We start from the raw sequence: 19,444 nt of genomic DNA on the forward strand, positions 1-19,444 counted from the left end.
ATCTAGAGCTTTCTCCTTCAAATGAAAATATCCTCATCTGTCCCCAAGGTCATCCAGCATCTTCTTACGTCTTCTTCCTCGTCTTCTGGTCACTTCTATCCGCCCCTCTATCTTTCCTTCAGTAACTTCTTTTAGAAGGCAGTTACCGCGTAAGATATGACCAATCCAATAGCCTTCCGTTTTCTTATTTCGTGTAGGATATTCCTCTGCTCACTGACTCTAAATAACACTTCTTCATTTCTCACATAATCGGTCCAACTGATCTTCTCCATCCTTCTCCAACACCACATTTCGAAGCTTTCCAGGTGTTTCTGATCTACTGTCCTGAGTGTCCAAGTTTCAGCCTCATACAAAGCGATGCTCCAAACGTAGCATTTCACTAGTTATGTATATTTAAGATATTGTTTTTATTAAAGAATTGTGCTTTAAAAGGCAAAGGTAAAATTGTCCCTGTGCTTAATTTATTAATCAGTATGCCATGGAGACGTATGGGGGAGCGGAGATAGAACTCTACCACTCTTCACTGTGGCACTGGATGCTTCTTCACTCCTGTATTTTCTATTTGATTGTTTACATTGTTAAGTGTAGGGGGAAATGTAATTTCGTTTGGGATATCAGTTGCTATCCGGTTGAGCCCTGTTAACACAAACTTGACATCTGTTGCAGGTTGTGGGAACGGCAAGTACCTTAATGTCAATCCGTCAGTGTTCAAGATCGGGGTGGACAGGTGCTGCGCTCTCATGGAAACATCGAGGGAAAAGGAACACGAGGTACGCTGAACCCCGTGTTCAATTTATACATCTACCAATATACATACGCTCCACCCCAGTGTTCAATATATGGATCTATCAATACCGGTATGCTGAACCCCAGGATTCAATATACGTATCTACAAACAGATGTATATTGAATGCCAGCGTTTAATATATGAATCTGTCAATAGACAAATGCTGAGCTCCGGGGTTCAATAGGTGAATCTGTCAGTAGAGGTATGCTGAACTCGGGGGTTCAGTATACTTGTATCTACCAATAGATATGTGCTGAACCCCAGGGCACAATATATGGATTTATCAGTAGACATATGCTGAGCCCCGGGGTTCAGTGTACTTGTATCTACCAACAGATGTTTGCTGAACCCCAGGGCACAATATATGGATTTATCAGTAGACATATGCTGAGCCCCGGGGTTCAGTGTACTTGTATCTACCAACAGATGTTTGCTGAACCCCAGGGCACAATATATGGATTTATCAGTAGACATATGCTGAGCCCCGGGGTTCAGTGTACTTGTATCTACCAACAGATGTTTGCTGAACCCCAGGGCACAATATATGGATTTATCAGTAGACATATGCTGAGCTCCGCGGTTCAATATGTGGATCTATCAATACAGGTGTGCTGAACTCCAGGGTTCAGTGTATTGTCAAGTGTATTAGTGGCTTTAGACGCGGGTTTGGCTAGGTGAGTCGATTTACAGGATGTTCTCCAGTCGGAACTACAATTAATTATAACACTTTTAATCTTTCTGCAATTGTAACACGTAACTACGGACAATGATAACACACTAAAGGTTACTCTAACTACACGACATAAAATAAAGACTTCACTTCTGATTTCTGTGTCTGACTTCTGTCTCTTTATATAACCCTTCAGCCGACCGAACATGCGACACCGTTCCCAACAGTTAATCCTATCGCATCCCTCCGTTGCTGTGCTTTGAACGATTCGTTGCCGTGGCTATCGGCTTTCAACAATTGAAAGTTACAATGCGTGCAGTGAATCCTAATACGGCTCTGAAACTTTGCCCAACAAATATACATTTAACATGTAGTTACTATAGGATTCTGACGATGGAGTATAACACACTGATATGTTGGGTTTTTGGACTTTATCCATCGTCCTGGGTTTTAAGATAACAAATAAAAACACGACGTTTCGGAAACTGGATCTGTTTCCGTCCTCAGGTGAAGGAAAACACCTATTCAGTTGGGTCCCTTAGAAAGAGCTAGCCTCAATCACTGGACNAGGCTAGCTCGATCCAGTTTCCGAAACGTCGTGTTTTTATTTGTTATCTTAAAAACCAGGACGATGGATAAAGTCCAAAAACCCAACATATCAGTACATTTAACATGGCCAACCATAAAATTCCATGACTTTATTTACACAGTGCAAATGTTCACACATCTCTCATTTCAGGTACTGTTTCCTAAACGGAAGTTAAGATAAATATCTAATCTTTAAATTGCTAGCAATCTGACAGCCCGGGTAGGGACACTGCGGATGCTCTGAATGCAGTTTATCTGTGATTTTGTGACCTGTCTGCAGGTGTTGCTGTGCGATAACCTGTCCTTGCCGTTCAGGGACGAGAGCTTCGATGCTGTGCTCTCCGTGGCTGTGGTTCACCACTTCGCGACGACAGAGCGCAGGGTTGGGGCGCTGCGGGAGCTGGCAAGGGTGCTCCGCATCGGGGGTCGTCTCATCATCACCGTCTGGGCCATGAAGCAGAGGCACAGAAAGGTGAACAGACAGCAGCTCACTGCCCAAGTTGCAAACAGACCACAGAAATTCTGTTACTGAGAGGGCACACGTAATATTTAAATATACTATAAATACACAGTGTCCGACTCTTATTGTGATCACTTCGGGACACAGCTTAATTGGCATCAATAACCGACTGATAACTTTAACCGATAAAAGAAGAATGCAGCAGTTAAGCGTTTCTTATTGATGCAGAATGGAAATGTGCACGCGAAAATGTGGAGATGGGGGGAAAGAAAATTTTAAATCAAGCATTACGAAATATGAAATACTTGTAGTTCAGTTTCCATTATTTCTTCCATATATTCATAAAAAAAACGAAACGATCTTATAATGTTTCCGGAAATCCAAACCACTAAAAACAAATAAGGAAAATATTAAACTCAAGAACTGGAACAATTCGTTTAAAGTTGATGGTCTATTGTCTTTTCTAAGGTCATAAGTAAAACATGTAACGTCGGAGCTTAAGAACAAACCGGGATGTTACGTAACAACTTCCACTGCACATGCGTCAAGGTCACGATAATGCCAAAAAGAGAGAAAAAAGAACCGAAGCGCTGACTGCAATACACGTAATTTTTTTAACGTTTTAATAATACATGTCTGACCATGACTTCACAAAAGTGAGAGCATTACACGAGAGATAACATTATCCATGTTTGCGTAGGCGGCGGACGCTCCAATATTGAGCAAACTGGAAGACCCGTGCAAAATTTTCACACCCAAACTGTCTGTGCAAATTTTTGAGCTGCGAATATACTCTGCAACAAGTTGCGAAATGAATCATATCATCACGGCCTAACAGCCCTGTCAGGTGGTTGAAAGTGTCCGACGTTTCAGGGACCACTTCTGCCTTCATCAGTTCCTGACAGGGTTCAGAGCCAGAGAACTTCAGTTGCCATGACGGCTTCGGATATTACAAGTTTGGAAATGCACACATAGCGTATCAGTCCCTGGATGTGGCCTGTCCTTTTTGTTTCAGTATATCGAAAGTAATACGACTTACTTAAAAGTGTATCGGATATAGAACACGTGATTACGTTCTTAATTACGGCTTTTGTCTCAAAGAGTTTCCGCTCCAATAAACATTTAATGATTTGCGCGCACAAAATCATATAGATTTTCATGTAAAGCATGCGTTATTTTTGTCCAGTTTTACCCAAAACTTCTCCGGTCTAGAAAACCGAAATTAATGATCATGGGGATTCGTTGCGCTGACCATGCGACACCCTCTATCGGCTAAAGTTGGCACTAACTAAGCCGACAAGCGGCGGTCGTTCGGTAGGTATAGTTCGCGTGCGGACTAAAGCCACGGAATTTGAGCCAAAATTTCAATATTTTGAAGTTTTATTACACATCCCCAATGCCAAATTGTAATTACAATTCATTTAAACCAATAACCCGGCAGACTTCAATAAGAATTTTCGAACTTAGAATTTTAAGAACAGCCTGGCATTGCAAACCCCGGAGATCCATGGAGGTCACCACAAAGTACATCGCAGTATTGCTTCGTATCTCTCACATTCTATTTAAGATAAACGAAACACGGAAGTGTAATTACGCTTTATCATGACTATATTGCACTGCGATGAGGAGGATGAGGTGGGCAGGGCATATAGCACGAATGGGGGAGACAAGAAATGCGTATAGGATATTGATGGGAAAGCCATAAGGAAAAATACCACTGGGAAAACCAAGGCGTAGGTGGGTGGACAATATTAAAATGGATCTTAGAGAGATAGGATGGGATGGTATTGATTGGATTGATCTGGCTCAGGATAGGGACCAGTGGAGGACTCTTGTGAACACGGTAATGAACTTTCGTGTTCCATAAAATGCTGGGAAATTCTTGAGTAGCTGCACAATTGGCAGAATTAGAACTAACGGTCCCAGTGATCAAGGGGTAGAACAGTACGCGCCTGTGGTCTCATTATATTCTGCAGTTTGATCCTATCAAGAACTAAAACTGGCAGGGCTCAAACAGCGAAACTGAGGAACGTAGACGCGTAAAAAAATAGCTTAAAATACATTACACGTACTTCCCCATGTACATTTGTAGGATAACAGCTTTCAGTTACCCGCTACCTGTACAGATGATTAGAATTTAATAAAAGTATGTGAAGCACTTTTCAAGAAAATTGACATTTCACGCTTCTGCCTACAGGAAGAGTACGGTTATTTCGCTGAAGATGCCGCCTACGCAGTTTTATTTGAGGATGCTGTCCCCTAAAACTTCTGGAATGTAATCAAAATCGATACAGTCGTTTCCAAGAATATCGCCATTTTGTTTCTCGGCATTCATTTGAAGGTCCTCCATCTACTGAGGTAGATTTTTCATACTGACCGAACACCGACTTATGATGGACAAACCCTTGAATATGAATTAAATCTGTCTAACAGTCCAGACGCTAGCGAGGCGCTCATGCTTGTATATACAGACAGACGGCATTCGGGCGCACGAAAACGTGTAAACGTGTCAAAATCTCAAAATGTCAACAATTTCTCTGAACTACATAAATGAGCAACACAACTGTAGATCATGTTCCTGAACTCTATACCATTCTATTGCCTGAGTCCCTCTGGGGCAACATAATGGCTGTTCTGCCACACTTAGCGGCTTGGTAGCTTCATATCCGGTCTTTCTTGCCCGGACGTAAGTTGCAGCTTCCAAGAAAATACCTGCAGGAATCGTTAATCATTTATCTGCAATACTAAGAGCCATAGTTGACGCACCTTGGTACGTGTCAAACCAAACTCTTCACACCGACCTCAAGATCCCATATGTAAGAACCGTAATCACAGACAGAATCCAAAAACATTATCAGAAACTGGAATCTCACCCCAACAACGCAATAGAAGCTCTCCTTCAACCTACACAATACAGAAGACTAAGACGAACTTGGCCAAACGATCTCCAGGAAAACTGAGGTGTAATCGATGGATTACAGCTCTTCAAGCCAACTTAGTACAATAGAATAATTATTGTACATGACAGCAAATTAGCTCATAGAATGTAAATTCAGATTGCTAATAAATGATAAATAAAAAAAATTATATGCTCCTTTGGTCATATCATGCAACTGTAAATTCAAATTATACATTACCGCCGTAGTAACTGCAAGACGGCTTGGCAAAATGGACACGCTCAACCTGAAAAAGATAGAGTAAAAAAGAAAATCAAAATGTTGTTAGCAGTGAATAACATTCAATATAGAAGTAGTAAACATTACATTAGCAGCTATCATAACTAGCTTCATGGAGCTGAATCCTTCTTGAGAACCTAACAGCTGTCCAAATTCCCAGCAGTTCGTGGAACCTCAAGACTTATTACAATGTTGAAACGACCTTGCCACTGGTAGATACCTTGTACTTGATGAATCAAAGTTCACACCGTCACATCTTACCTCTCCAGGATCGACTCTATTACACTTATATCTAAGTTTAGGTCTTACTAGTGGTCCTCTTCCTTCAGGTATTCCTACCAAAATTTTTATGGATTTCTTTTTTATCTCATGAGTGCCATAGGCCCTGTCCAGCTTTATCATAACATTCTTGATTGACATTATAACAAAATATTTAACAAATAATAAAATATTGAGCCTCAGGGTCAAGGTGTGGCCCTAGCTGTTGGATAGGATACTCTTCAGTATGGTACAAATATAGACAAATAATAATTCAATTCTCTGTTATTTATGTGCTGAGCCAAAAGCCGCAAGGCCAATTACAGACACAGCACAGTGTAGATAAAAGTAGTTACATACTAGACAAACACAACATAAAGTCAGAAACTAATTAAAGGTAAACATTGGAGGAAAAACAAATTAATGCATATAATTACACAAAATAATAATAATATAATTATAACAGACCTGAATTGCTATTGCGAGGTTGCCGTCGTCTGTTTCCGTTTTGGTGCTCTCATGTCCGTTTTTGTTCGGAACGGATTTCGGATGAGGGAGTTCGTGTTCGGATGACAAAACCAAACCTAGAGCATGCGCTTCGGTATTAAAGTTCGTATGAGCGAAAGGTAGTAATGCGAATCTTCGTAAAGCCAGTACTGTCTGCGAGAACACTGGCCTTTCAACTGTCAGTTGTTTCTGTACTTACGTTAATAGATCCTACCCTTGGAATATATTATTTCCAGTTTTGTTATCGGTCCAATTATCAAGCAGACTGGCGTAACAGTAGCACTGAAGACTCGTATACCGGAAGTGTTTGGTTCCAATCTCCGGGGACCGGCTGTTCCGACTCAGGCTTTTGGTAGATTTCCTCAGCCCCTCCAGGAAATTTCTCGATTAAGCCATGACTGTTTGCTTCCTCATTCATCTGTCATCTCGCCATTCGACGCTAGATACTGACAGTGTCATATACTAAACCACAAAAGGATGTATCCCTTTGTATTTGATGCTAGTTTCTTGCCAGTAGCAGGTGATTTGTTTATGCTCAGAAGAAGGTTATGTTTCTAGGAGTTCTTATGGGTGTACAACGGTAATCAGTGCTAGTATTAAAGTAGTTACTGAAGGATGCAACTCGTGCTCTGCAGTTCCAGTCCCAGGACGTGCTGGTCCCCTGGCACAGGCCGCAGCATCTGAGCACCCCGTCGCTTGAGCTCACATCCACCACGACCACCACATCCGAGGAGGACGGTCCACCTCCATACCACGCCTATACACAGACTTCTGACAGCGACTCCTGCAGATCTGCGCGGTGAGTGTTGCGCAACAGTGACGCCTCGCGGGGAATCCATTAAATTACAGTCACACATCTTTCTCCGTGATTTTCTAACAAACTCTCGACATATTTCATTGACACAAGGCATTATATATATATATATATATATGTTTACTCTTGTTAGATTTTAGGTTCTGATGGCGGTGATTATGAAAAGTATTTTCTTTTGGGGTGTGACGCCGTGTTGTCTAGTAGAATTTTCCTGACGTTTCAGTATTACGTATTGGCACCATCTTCAATGTTGAAGGGTAAGCGAAGAAGGAAATCAGCAATAACCAAGGGGAAAGACTGCCCTTCAGCCCTCAAAATAGAGGCAGCGTTTTCTTCTGATGCGTCAGTAAACTTCCGTCAGAGTGCAGGGCGTGACATCACAGAAGACAGAACTCCTTGCAGCATCCGTTTCGTACCGAACCTTCTCCCGCAGTTCTTGCCCTCAGACATCATGACAGACACAACAATATTTCAAAACATTTCTTGCAGAAAGAAATCAAATGATTGGCCTTTTCAGCAGATGTGCAGCCAACCCGAAGCACAAGTCCGCTTTGTGTTTCAGACTCGACGCGAGCCAGAGGAAAAGGGGTCGTAGTAGACACAAGGGACGGTCCATCGATCCTGCACGCCCCTGCAGCAGCTCCCAGAGCAGTTCGAGCCTCTCCAGTCCCAATGAAACCTGCTACAGTTTCGTCAGAAGGGCTCTACAGGTATGTATCCCTTTGTTCAACTGTGGTTTGTTTAAAGATGCCTTTTCGATTTATAGGTTAGTAATGGTAACATAAGCCTCTGGTTGTGTCATTTCATACAGAATAATATGGCCGTCCAGCCCGTAACTCATCTCTGTACCGTCTAACCCTTCCCGACCTGAAAAGTCAGAGTAAAAATGAAACGCAGTCAGGATACAAGTATTCCAGGTCAATGTTTAAATCCGGAATTTCCCAGTATGAATCAATCCCTTCGACCTTGAAGTTTTCCAAAGTAAGTAAGTAAAAGTATCCCTGTAACAAGCAGTGGAGGCCCATAGGGTTGTGAGATGTTGAGGTTCCCACATTTTTTAGACTATCGGTTCAAAGATGGCGGCAAGTTTGTCAGCCCTACGCGCCAGCCGCCCTTTACCCCCAAGAATATTCCAAGAATATTCCTGGTACTCATTTCTGTTAGAGGCTGAGTCGATCCCAGGGCCATAATTCGACTGAAAGGCTTGTCAATTGAAAAAAATCCAGTGACCTCATCGGGACTTGAACCCGCGACCTTCCGGCTTGTAGCATAGTGCCTCAACCAACTGCGCGTATTCTATTCTAACAATTTTGATTAAATGTGCTTTATTCAGAAGGAGACCAGCCGCCCTCAGTGTTCCAAGAACTAGCCATTTTTCAAGGTCTCTTCTTTTATCTAAGTAGGAGTGAGACAGCCGGTGAGAATTCAGCAGGAATTGTCGACTTTTCTTATATATTAACTTCCCCTGCTTTTTCTCGTATTCTTTCCAGTCCTGTATATTATCGAGTGATACATCGTTTGAAGTTTAGCCCAACCTTCCAAGAGTAACGCACATAACTGGAACATAAACCACCACCTTTGAATAGTACTACTATACACGTATACTACCCTTCACACAGCCAGTACTGAGAGAATAGACACGATACACTGAAACAAAAGACTGGCCACTCTTTGAAGACTGCTACATAACATACTTTTAATGCAACGCGTTAATGCTCGAAAATTCCGTGTTGTGGCAACCCCAAACTGCTTTAATTTCAGAGCTTTCAACTCACGCTCACTTTCTTGACTTTGAAAAAATAAAAAGTAGGCTTATGCCATCATTGTGCTGCCTGTGTATCTCAGTACCCCTCCCCATGAACTTTTGAATGGCTGAAACAGTCTTTATGAAATTTGGCATGTATATCGTGGAACCTTAATCCGTCTTAAAGGCGTATTGCATAAATCCCTCCCACCTGTCTGTATATCCCTCTATCGTTGTTAGTCAACGACTCGGTAAAGGTGTTACCGAGGCAACGAATACTCACGCAAAAATAGAAGAACTGTTGGGTGCGTCGTTTTATGTGCGGTCCGTGACGTATCAAGGAAATTAGGACATTAGTTCTTCCCAGAACTTGTTTTTTGTGTAGCAAGAATTACGCAACGGATCAGAGCACATTTGTGCATCAAATATTTTTTTAAACCTTCAGGAGATAAGAATGCTCATACAGTCAAAATCCAAATGATTTTCCTCGAAACTTCTTAGTTTCAGCGGAATTTGTCAAAGAAAACAGCCTTATATGACTTGTGGTCCGCTAGTTGCAATAGCGCAAGAGCCATCAGCTGTTCGCCACGAAGTCACTGCAAGTCACGGCTACTTTGTGTCAGTCTGTACACTTAGTGTCATCTAACAACTGTTGCAACTTTCGAATGAGACAAAATTTGTGGCTTCCTGAAACTGTATCATAGCCGACTAACTCAAGGAACTGGGCCGCGCCATAGCTCAAGCGGTTATTCGCTGGCTTCCCACCACGGCGGCCCCGGTTCGATCTCGGGTTTGGTCAAGTGGGATTTGTGGTGGACAAAGTGGCTCTGGGACAGGTTTCCTCCGAGTACTTCGGTTTCCCCTGCCAATCTTCATTCCACCAATTACTCCACAATCACCCTCACCTATCATCTGGGGCTGGTACAATAGGCCAGAAGTGGCCGCAGTACAAGGGACTTAGTCCCACCCCACTAGCATTAAAACAACTTTCAAATGATGATGCGACGGTCTACGTTCCTAGCTGATGATGCCAGGGCAGATGGAGTACAATGGCACTTCTCTTTTGTCTCAGAAACTGGCCGGGGGAAAGCGCGGCGGATCCGGTCACCGGCCCTGGTTTCTCGACTCGTGGAGCTCCTGCACCAAAGAACCCCCACCCCCTCACCGCTACGATCCCGAGGGGTGCGAGGATGGAGAAGGTGAAGGCGAAGACATCCAGGACTTACCGATCGAGCTGCGACGCCTTGAAGAGGACCAGCACGAGCCGCCCCAACGCCGGCAGACGTTCGCCTGCGCGCGGCGGGCGACGCCTCACGAGGTGGTACTGAACCATAAGTCCAAGAGCCTGTCCGACATCCTAACAGTGGGACAGCGGGCAATGGTCCGCTCCCGTTCGAGCGTACCCAGCCTTGGGGTAGGCTCGGAGAACACCGCAGGCACCAGCGACCTTGCCTCTGCAGCGCCAACCGCCACCAACACGAACAACACCAAACCGAGGCTTGTGAAGCAGAAGAAGTCAGTCTGCGAAGAAATGGAAGAAGAAGGCGGCATGCGGGACCTGGTGAAGGCGCTGCCGGAGTTCAAAGTGCCAGGGACCGGAGGTTCCCAGCGTTACGGCAACGTCTTCAAGCAGAGTTCCATGAACGAGGAGCTCATGTCTGCGGAGAGGTTGCGGGAGAAGGAGCGTGTGAGGCAGAACATTCAGAAGCAGGCCTCGCTCAACGAGGAGCTCATCTACAGGAGCCACCGCACACTCGACTCCCTGCGAGACACGTTCTTCAACACGTCCACGGCCAAACGCTTCCAGTTGCTCAAGAACGGCCTCACCAGCAAACTGAAGAGTTCCACCACGGGTATCGAGAAGGTTGCAGGAACCTCCTTCAAGAACGGCTTCGTGCGGATACTCCAGGGTTGGAAAGGGGGCGATGTATCCCCGAACACTCGCCCCTCCGCCACCCCTACACCCAGCGATGCGGTACCCCCATGCACGCCGCCACCAGACAGTAAGAAACCTTTGAACTCTTTCTCTGTTAACGGGGACGACAATAACAAGAAGGAAGCTGGAAGGTCAGGCAGTGAACGTCGCCATTCGAGGGAGGATGGCTCGGATTCCTCCAAGGACAGCAGTCTGCAGAGTGACACGAGTGTGGATTCGGAGGACAGCTTCGCTTCTGTTATATTTATGCCAAAACCTGACCCCACCACGACACCACCCAAATCCCCGCAGCCGACTTCGCCAAACATCAAGCAACAGCCTACCTCCCCTTCCCCACAGATTAAATTGTCGCCCCCCTCGCTCAGTCCTAGGACCCCACTCATAGAGGAGAAGCCACTGGAAGAGGAAGAGGACGTTGAGGAGCAGGAACTGCCTCCGGATGAAGAGAAGCCTCCGGCGGATGAACTGAGACACAGCGAACGCCTGCGCCAAATACAGGAGCTCCTGAGGTCACGCACGGCGCCTGTGACGGGCAGGAAAGCAGGTACAAAGCGTGTGCAACATGGCTCCCCTGAGACGGACAGGAACAGGGAGATACAGGGAACTCCTTCATGAACAGATTCATAATTTGTACTTTTCGCCAAATTATATTGGAGCAATCAAATGAAGAGACACTGGACGCGTGGACCCTGTAGAATGTATGTAGGTCATGAGAAACGTAGGCATATATGGAAAGATGATATTAAAATGGGTCATTAGATTGTAGATTTGATTAAAGCGACTCAGGTTACGGACTCTTGTGCATATGGTAATAAATCTTAGGCTTTAAAAAAAGGCGGTTCTTGTCGACGGCGTTCACCGGATTTAAGAAAGCCTGCCTTATATCGCCTGGTTCGGAAGTGAAGACCCGCTGCCTTATCGAGTGGCGTTTTCTGATGGCTCATCCCTCTGCAGCACTCACACCGCATCCAAATCGAATTCAATGATGATTTATTTCCCCATTCTCAATGAAATCCTTCTCACGTTGTTCGAACTCCTACCAGCACGAGAGAGGGACAGATATAAGACAATCACATGGTTCTCGAGGGTTCTCATAATCCCCTTCAGAAACACATATAAAATATTTTAAGGGTGAAATGTTCCTCTTGAATTAAGTAATTCTATGTTACCATAATAACGAATTGCTGAGGGTTAAAATGTTGCAGGAACATAGATTATATAGTTGGTCACGAAAGGGAGTGCAGTCTTTTGTTTCAATGAATCGTGTTTATTATGTGAGTACTGACAACATTTTTGTACTGATACGTGACGTATATAGTCTACACACCAGATAATTAGATTGTTTATTTGTGGAACGCGGTGTTAAACATTGGCTTCGACGTATCATTTGATATTGGAAGGAAAACAGGGGACAGCAGGGGAAGTTAGTACATAGCACGGAAGCTGATGTAACAAATGATGAAATTTCCTTTCAAATTCTCAAAGGGCAATACTGTAATAACTTAAATTTTTAGTATTAACAACAAACGTGTGTGCAAAATTGAGTTTAGTCTTCTTCTCCTTTTGGCGATAAATGTTGAAATATACCGCAAATCATACCGCACCTGGTGACAAGCCATAACGAAACGCCTTCATTTCTCTACATTCTATAATCAAATACTAGTTCCTCAGTACGGTAGCCTTACGCAATTTTGGGTTTCATCACTGATTCGTTCATAATATTCTGCATCAGCTCAGCACACCCCTCTGGCCATCGTCATGATGGAAAACCTTTTGGAATATAATGTACGAGTATATAAACTATTTCTTGTTGTTATTATTAAAAATATTGTTGCTGTCATTATTATTGTCACTTGTCACAGTGACTAAAGACGGGGTTCGGATTAGTAATTGGATTTATTAACAACCTACAGGTCGTAACTACAAATAATTATAACACTGTTACTGATCACTCCACGCTAATCTCTTCAGTCTATCTCCTCTAGTCTTCACGGATTTATAACACAGGAACTAAAAAAGTTTCCCTAAATCGCACGCTCCTAACACCACTGCACTATATCGTATACAGATTCTTCAAATCATAAGTTAAATCTTCACAGGCTGACTTCTTGTACTCTTCTGTACTCCTGAAGCTTACTGTTTGCTTGCTATACTCCTCCATGTTACTGTTATCCTCTTGTTTGCATGCTTCTGCCGCTACTACTACTCGTAACTGCTATGAACACTCCTGGACTCTTACTTATATAACCGCGGAACGGACATGCATCACAGGAAACACATGTCACGTGATCACTACCAACTGTTGTGTGACGTCACCACGGACGCGGAAAACACAGCTTCCTATATTGTTTCGTTTTGGACCGTGTTTACAGACCTGTTGCCTGGCAACGCGTTTATAATATCCGTTATTATTATTATTATTATTATTATCATCATCAGCAGCAGCAGCAGCAACTCCTAAATTATAATATTGATTTTTGTTATTGTTACTATCTTACTATCAACGATACTTATAAATTTCCTTGTTTTGTACTTTCTGTTTTTTCTTTCTTTCATTCGTGCTTACTTTATAATTGGCCCTACAGCAAGTGAACTTAACTGAATTATTACATTCACATTACATCTTTACATAATTTTTGAACCTCAAAATTTTCTCTGCATTTGTTCAACAGGGAGAAAATAAATGCAATATAACATTAGGACATACATTTTGATGACAGAGTAAAATAATATATTTCTTGCACTTCCCACCGCCAGGTACTTCTGGGACACGTTGCACAACGTTTGAAGCAGAGTAAAAATGCCAGGCTTCATGTGGCGCAATGAGACTCTTGCTGGTCTGATTGCAGGCGCCGCTGCAGTAAGAAACCCATTTCCACTGGTGCGCCGGTCAACTGCCATGGTTCTAGGGCGACCAGAGCCACTAACCCGGCCTCTGCCGCGATTGCTGTCTCTAGAATTGTTCAATCCGGAGACGGACGACATGGACAGCGACTCCAGTGGCGTGTCCTCTCCGGACTCTGTGAGCAGTGTCATCAGCGTGCTCACGGAGGAACCGCCCCAACTGGTGACCTCCACAGGCACAACACAAGGAACACTGGGTAAAGTAACTTGACCGGCTCTTCCGAAGCAACTTCATTCATTCTAAAGAGAACGTGACCCTAATGTTCGGAAAAGTTATAAGTTTAGCGACCAGACTGGGGAAAGCTGCGAGTTTATGCCATTTTTCTCAATACCATATTTTGCTACATCCTACAATAACACGCTTTCAAATTAGGTCGCGAAAAGGGCGAATGGTCTCTTAGTACTTAAGTATGAGTATTGACGTATTATGTGGCGTCAAATTAGTAGTTTTTTCTGTGAAACGTAATAAAGTTCAAAGAATTTGAAAGCTTCTTGTTTATAGAACAGGCACACAGAATCTGTATCACCATACATGCTGAAATTGTGACTTCACGATTGTACGTACAAACGGGTGTAACGAATTTGTAACCTGTTTACGACGTGTTTTGTTTTCAGACAACAGATACTGTATTCCTTATTTGTTATTGGTAGAATATGAAGGATGTTCAGCAAGAAAATAATACGTCCCATTATCATGTTTCTACGATGTTAATCGTCACACCGATATTGCCACAGAATGAACAAAAATATAGTCGATATATGGCTCAGAACTTCGTTGAAGAATTGCACAGTTTACGGGACGTGGAATTAGTGTAACCGTTTTTCTTTGGTTCTGCTAGCTCCGGTAGAGCAATTCGACTCCTCTCAGGGCGTGTTGACTGGCCACGACTTGGGTGATTAGTGGGGCTTTAGGCGTAGGGAAGTCACCTCAACACCAATTAACTGTATGGAATCTTTATTAAATCTGCACTAATTAAATGGAAACAGCACCGTAGTGGCACACTTCACAGATTCGTGGATGTAGGCTTACTTACTGTTCACTGAGACGCACACGTTATGGTCACCACAGGGCGTGTTTACGGGGATCAGAACACGTGTACCCCCGGTGAATGTAACTTTCAAAGTCCTCCTTGCCAAGCACCCTCTGAATGGTAAATACTTGCCCTGGTTACCAAAATTCGGGCAAAGGACCTCCCACTTCAGACGATGATTGGCTGGACCGGGCAGACTGGGAGGTTGCTTATCTTTCTCCTCCAATTAGGAAAGCGAATATCCACTAGTGTACAGTTTAGGGGTGAACTTTGCCACCTGCTGCGTGGCTGTCAAACTGAGATTTTGGGGTAGCAGGAATCGACGCTGCTAAATTGATGACTTCCCCTGTCAAGTTTAGAATTTCTAAAGAACTCGGCCTTGTTTTACGCATTAAATTGACTGATTTACTGATGGGCAGCTGGCTTCAGGCTTGACCCAAGCCACTTACTGTTTGTCTCAGGGGGAAAATTTCAAATTGTGAGGCGAAAGTGAGGAATTCCACAAAACCCTAACCATACACAAACATCAATTGACCTTCCGATAAACTGGACAGTTACATTACATACGTCTGAACTTGTCCGTGAGGTCGATTAACAGCGTCATCACTGTTAGGGTCCACATCTTTATTTTAGCGGAGCGGAGTCGCGTTACTCATCCAGTGTGGAGAATCAAGCAGATACAGACTGTCTCCAGAAGGTTCCTTAACTAGCGGTGCAGTGCCTACGAGGTGTTGTGGGACTGCAAAGATGGTATTGTCTAAATATTTGATAATTGAATCGCCATTCACTGAAACAAGCCTCTAAACTTTACTGTTCCTTATGTATAATTCAATTGTAAGTTATATCCATAGCTACTATTAGTAAGGAATTACTCTTCGTGGAATTAGGAAGCCTGTAATAAATGATTTATGTATTAATATTTTCAATCTCCCATTGACTCCAATGGGCTGCTATTTACTTATATATTATGGGCATGAATCCAAGATAAATTCGAAAGGTAATTTCAGTGTATCGCTGTTCACAGAGCCCCCGGTAGAAGAACCCGCTCCGCCGCCTGAGTCTCTGTGTTCACCTTCAAGTCTTCCTCCCCCACCCCCGGGAAACACAACTACCAGTCCGAAAGCCTCCGAGATAGTCACGGAAAGGCTACTACTTGAGGTCCAGGAGGCAGTGGAAGAAGAGACCGGAAGCAGCGAGTGTCTGACGACGGAACAGGCTCCACGGGTATCGCCCCCTTCCTTGAGCCTCCTTGAAGCCGCAGCCGATGTTGCCAGCTCGCTAGAGGATGCCGTAGATGCAGTCATCCAGTCGAGCCCTCGCGCTCGACGCCGGAAATTGCAGCTAGCAGAGAACAGCGACGCGATGGCGGTGCTACAGGGTAGCGGCTGCTTCAGTGGGAGCAGTAGCAGCAGCACGACCAGCAACTGGAGCCTGCACAAGTCGGACAGCATAGGCAGGCTGTACCCGGGGCTCGACAGTGACTGGAACCTGCATAGGCTCGATCCGAAAAACAACTTCCCGTGGAGTGTGGGGCACTCCCCCGGCGAGGACAGGACAGAGCAACGCTACCACGAGGAGCGCCCAGATGACACGTGGGACGAGAACTGCCGCCAGCATCTGGCGGACTTCGCCGAGAAACTGAGCGAGAAGCTGTTGGAGGAGATTGACCAGTACCAGAAGCAGGCATGTCAGCAGCCGCCACGACACAATAAGATCCTCGATGACCATTACCTGTCGCGGCTGAGTGAGGAGCTGCAGGACCTCAGCAAGCTAAGCAAGGAACTTCAGGACAGGAACTCGTACCTCACCAGTTTTAACAGCAACCCCAGCATCCTGGAGATGCAACCTCCGTCCCTTGTGATTCAAGATCCTCTTAATATCACGGAAATCTATGAACCGTTCCTGGAGTCAACGCTCTACCCGGACATGGGAGTGGAAATAAAATCGAACACTGTGGTCCTTGACTTCTGCAAACAGACCAAGAAGACACAACCCGAAGCCAATCCGGCTGTTAGCAATGAGTCGGAAGAGGACCTCTCCAACGCGAGTGACGTGATGCTCGTGTGCAACTCGGGTTCCAGGCAGACAAGTGACGACGTCGCGGAAGATGTAGACATTTGTGCCGAAGTACTGTGTAAGGGGGTCGATGGCGAACTCCAAGAGCAGATACCTCAGGATACATGCCACGAAACAAATGACGAAAGCGTTCCCATTGCTCTTCCTGCAGCTTCTGAGCCTTGCGACTCAGAACCAAGTCACCTGCTGAGAAACGACGCTGTCAGTGTCATCTCCTTGCGCCTTGGCTGCTCTGTGGAGTCCAATGATACAGGGGAAATACCCGAACAGACGGGCACCAGCGGCAGCGACTGTAGCCGGCGCGACACTAACTCTGCCGATAAAACAGTAAGCACTGTGTCCGTAGAATTAAGTGACGCCGTCACAGGAAGCGGCAGCGATTTCAGCCGTGACACCCATAACGCGGACAGACAGACACCGTGCTGCGACGGCAGGTCGTCTTCCGAAGAAGTTCCACCGCGGAGCAACACGCTGAAGGCGGTCACACAGGAACCGCCAGACGTACTGACGAAAACGGAGAGCTGCGCGTCGTCCCTCAGTGGCTCAACTTCCCAGGAATCTCTGCCGTCTGATAATGGCGGCGGAGCCATCACATTCCACCGCTACTATCACGTGTTCCGGGAAGGAGAGCTTGACCAGTTGATAGAGCGATATGTGGAGAATTTGCACATTATCTCGTCCTACTACGACCATGCAAACTGGTGTGTAGTGGCTGAGAAGGTCCATGTGTGGACCATCTGATATGCCACTATTAAACTGAATATTTTACATATAGTATTATTTGTCAGGACTGCTCTGGCCTGGAAGTCACGTGGCACACTGAGAGCACAGATACGAAACTTGCATGCCTTTTTTTAACCTGTGCATTTGGGTGATACTGTCGCTGTCTGTTGCCACTTCTAGCGATTATTGTCATTCTCAGCCATAAAGTTCCCTGAAACCGGAACAAAACCGAATACACAAGACGGAGTACATTGAATGACAGTATAAAAATTTCAAATTTTACTGATATTTAGAACACTATATTGGTAAATAAAGGAACAGTTAATCTACAGATTTATCAAATTAGTCCTCAATTAGATCATGAAAGCCAGTGAGTTATTTTGCAGCTTTAAAAATTTAACTTCAAGCATATATCAATTTTTATTTAAAATCATAAATATTACACAGCACGGGCTTCCTCAGCCTGAAGTTTGAGTCATATTCTGTGGAATAAGCTAATTTCCAATTCATAAGAGAAGGCAGTACCTGAGAATGATCACTGTGTAGCAGAGACCAAAACCCCAGTAATTCTGATTGTGTAACTAGCACAATAACCATGCAAACTTCAAACGATCCAGCAATGGAAATATATACACTATTGTGACATGATCATTGCAAGAGATGGCCGTTGCTAGGCAACGGCCGGTAAATAAGGACTATGACGTGGTGTTCTCTGTACAGTCCGTGCCCAGGCTATATAATTAGGCGAGCCAGCCAGACAACCCGTAAATAGGCATGATCTGCTTTGCAATGCCTGTACTGACAAAGAATTGAATATGGTGCAAAAGGAAGGATCTGACACATTCATTTAATCACTTTCATCACTGTCGTCAGCTATCGCATTTTCCAAAGCCCTGGAAGGGAACGAAAGACATAATGTTACCAAAACCCGGTAAGAACCCCAAATGTTCTCAAAATGTACGTCCGATATACCTCCAGTCCACTATAGGCCAACTTTTTGTGAATATAATTGTAAAAAATAGTCAAAAGGGACATCCAGGTGGGAGACCTGCTTAGTGCAAGTCAGTTTGGTTTCCCTGCCCGCCACAGCACAACACTTCAATGTATGAACCTTACGAACCACGTGACATTAAATTTCGCCAAAAGCATGTATACGGCTGAGCTATTCTTGGATGTTGAAAAAGCCGTTGATACAACATGGCAACCTGTTTTTTGTACTAGTTACTTAAATCAAATTCTTCGACTAATATAATTAACACTCAAAATCACTGAGGTTTTGGACTTTGTCCATCGTTCGGTATTCTAGAAATCAGGAGACACAACATTTCGGAAACTGGATTTGTTTCCGTCCTCAGGTGAGGGAGGGGGAAGACATTATTCAATTGTGTCCCTTAGAAAGAACTAACCTCAATCACTGGACAACCCTTGTCAGATTCACTACGAGGCAGAAATCATCCTAGTTCCACGCATGTGCGTGCTCTACCACAATTTATTGCATATTTTCTTGTTATCTCCCGCCGAATCAGCCTGGTCTCACGTGATTAAATAGCTTTAGTGAATCTGACAGGGGTTGTCCAGTGATTGAGGTTAGCTCTTTCTAAGAGACCAAAATGAGTAGGTGTCTTCCACCCTCACCTGAGGATGGAAACAGACCCAGTTTCTGAAACTTTGTGTTTTCTAGTTTCCAGAATACCGGACGATGGACAAAATAAGAAACCCCAGTGATTCTGAGTGTTATACACCATCGTCAGAACCCTTCAGACTCTAATA

The 19,444-nt window shown here is 44.3% G+C and overlaps 1 protein-coding gene across 1 annotated transcript in view; it reads left to right on the forward strand.

Moving 5' to 3' along the window:
• Positions 1–19,016, forward strand: part of LOC111868042 — an 89,112-nt gene extending 70,096 nt beyond the window's left edge. Inside the window, exons 3-9 of the mRNA XM_023858389.2 lie at positions 667–770; positions 2,326–2,517; positions 7,082–7,245; positions 7,823–7,970; positions 10,077–11,484; positions 13,790–14,041; positions 15,900–19,016. Coding sequence (XP_023714157.1) covers positions 667–770; positions 2,326–2,517; positions 7,082–7,245; positions 7,823–7,970; positions 10,077–11,484; positions 13,790–14,041; positions 15,900–17,692 — 4,061 coding nt within the window. The 3' untranslated portion in view covers positions 17,693–19,016. The remainder of the gene's footprint in view (positions 1–666; positions 771–2,325; positions 2,518–7,081; positions 7,246–7,822; positions 7,971–10,076; positions 11,485–13,789; positions 14,042–15,899) is intronic.
• The last annotated feature ends 428 nt before the right edge of the window (positions 19,017–19,444 follow it).

The sequence above is a fragment of the Cryptotermes secundus genome, unplaced genomic scaffold (assembly GCF_002891405.2).
Source record: "Cryptotermes secundus unplaced genomic scaffold, Csec_1.0 scaffold635, whole genome shotgun sequence".
Taxonomy (NCBI): domain Eukaryota; kingdom Metazoa; phylum Arthropoda; class Insecta; order Blattodea; family Kalotermitidae; genus Cryptotermes; species Cryptotermes secundus.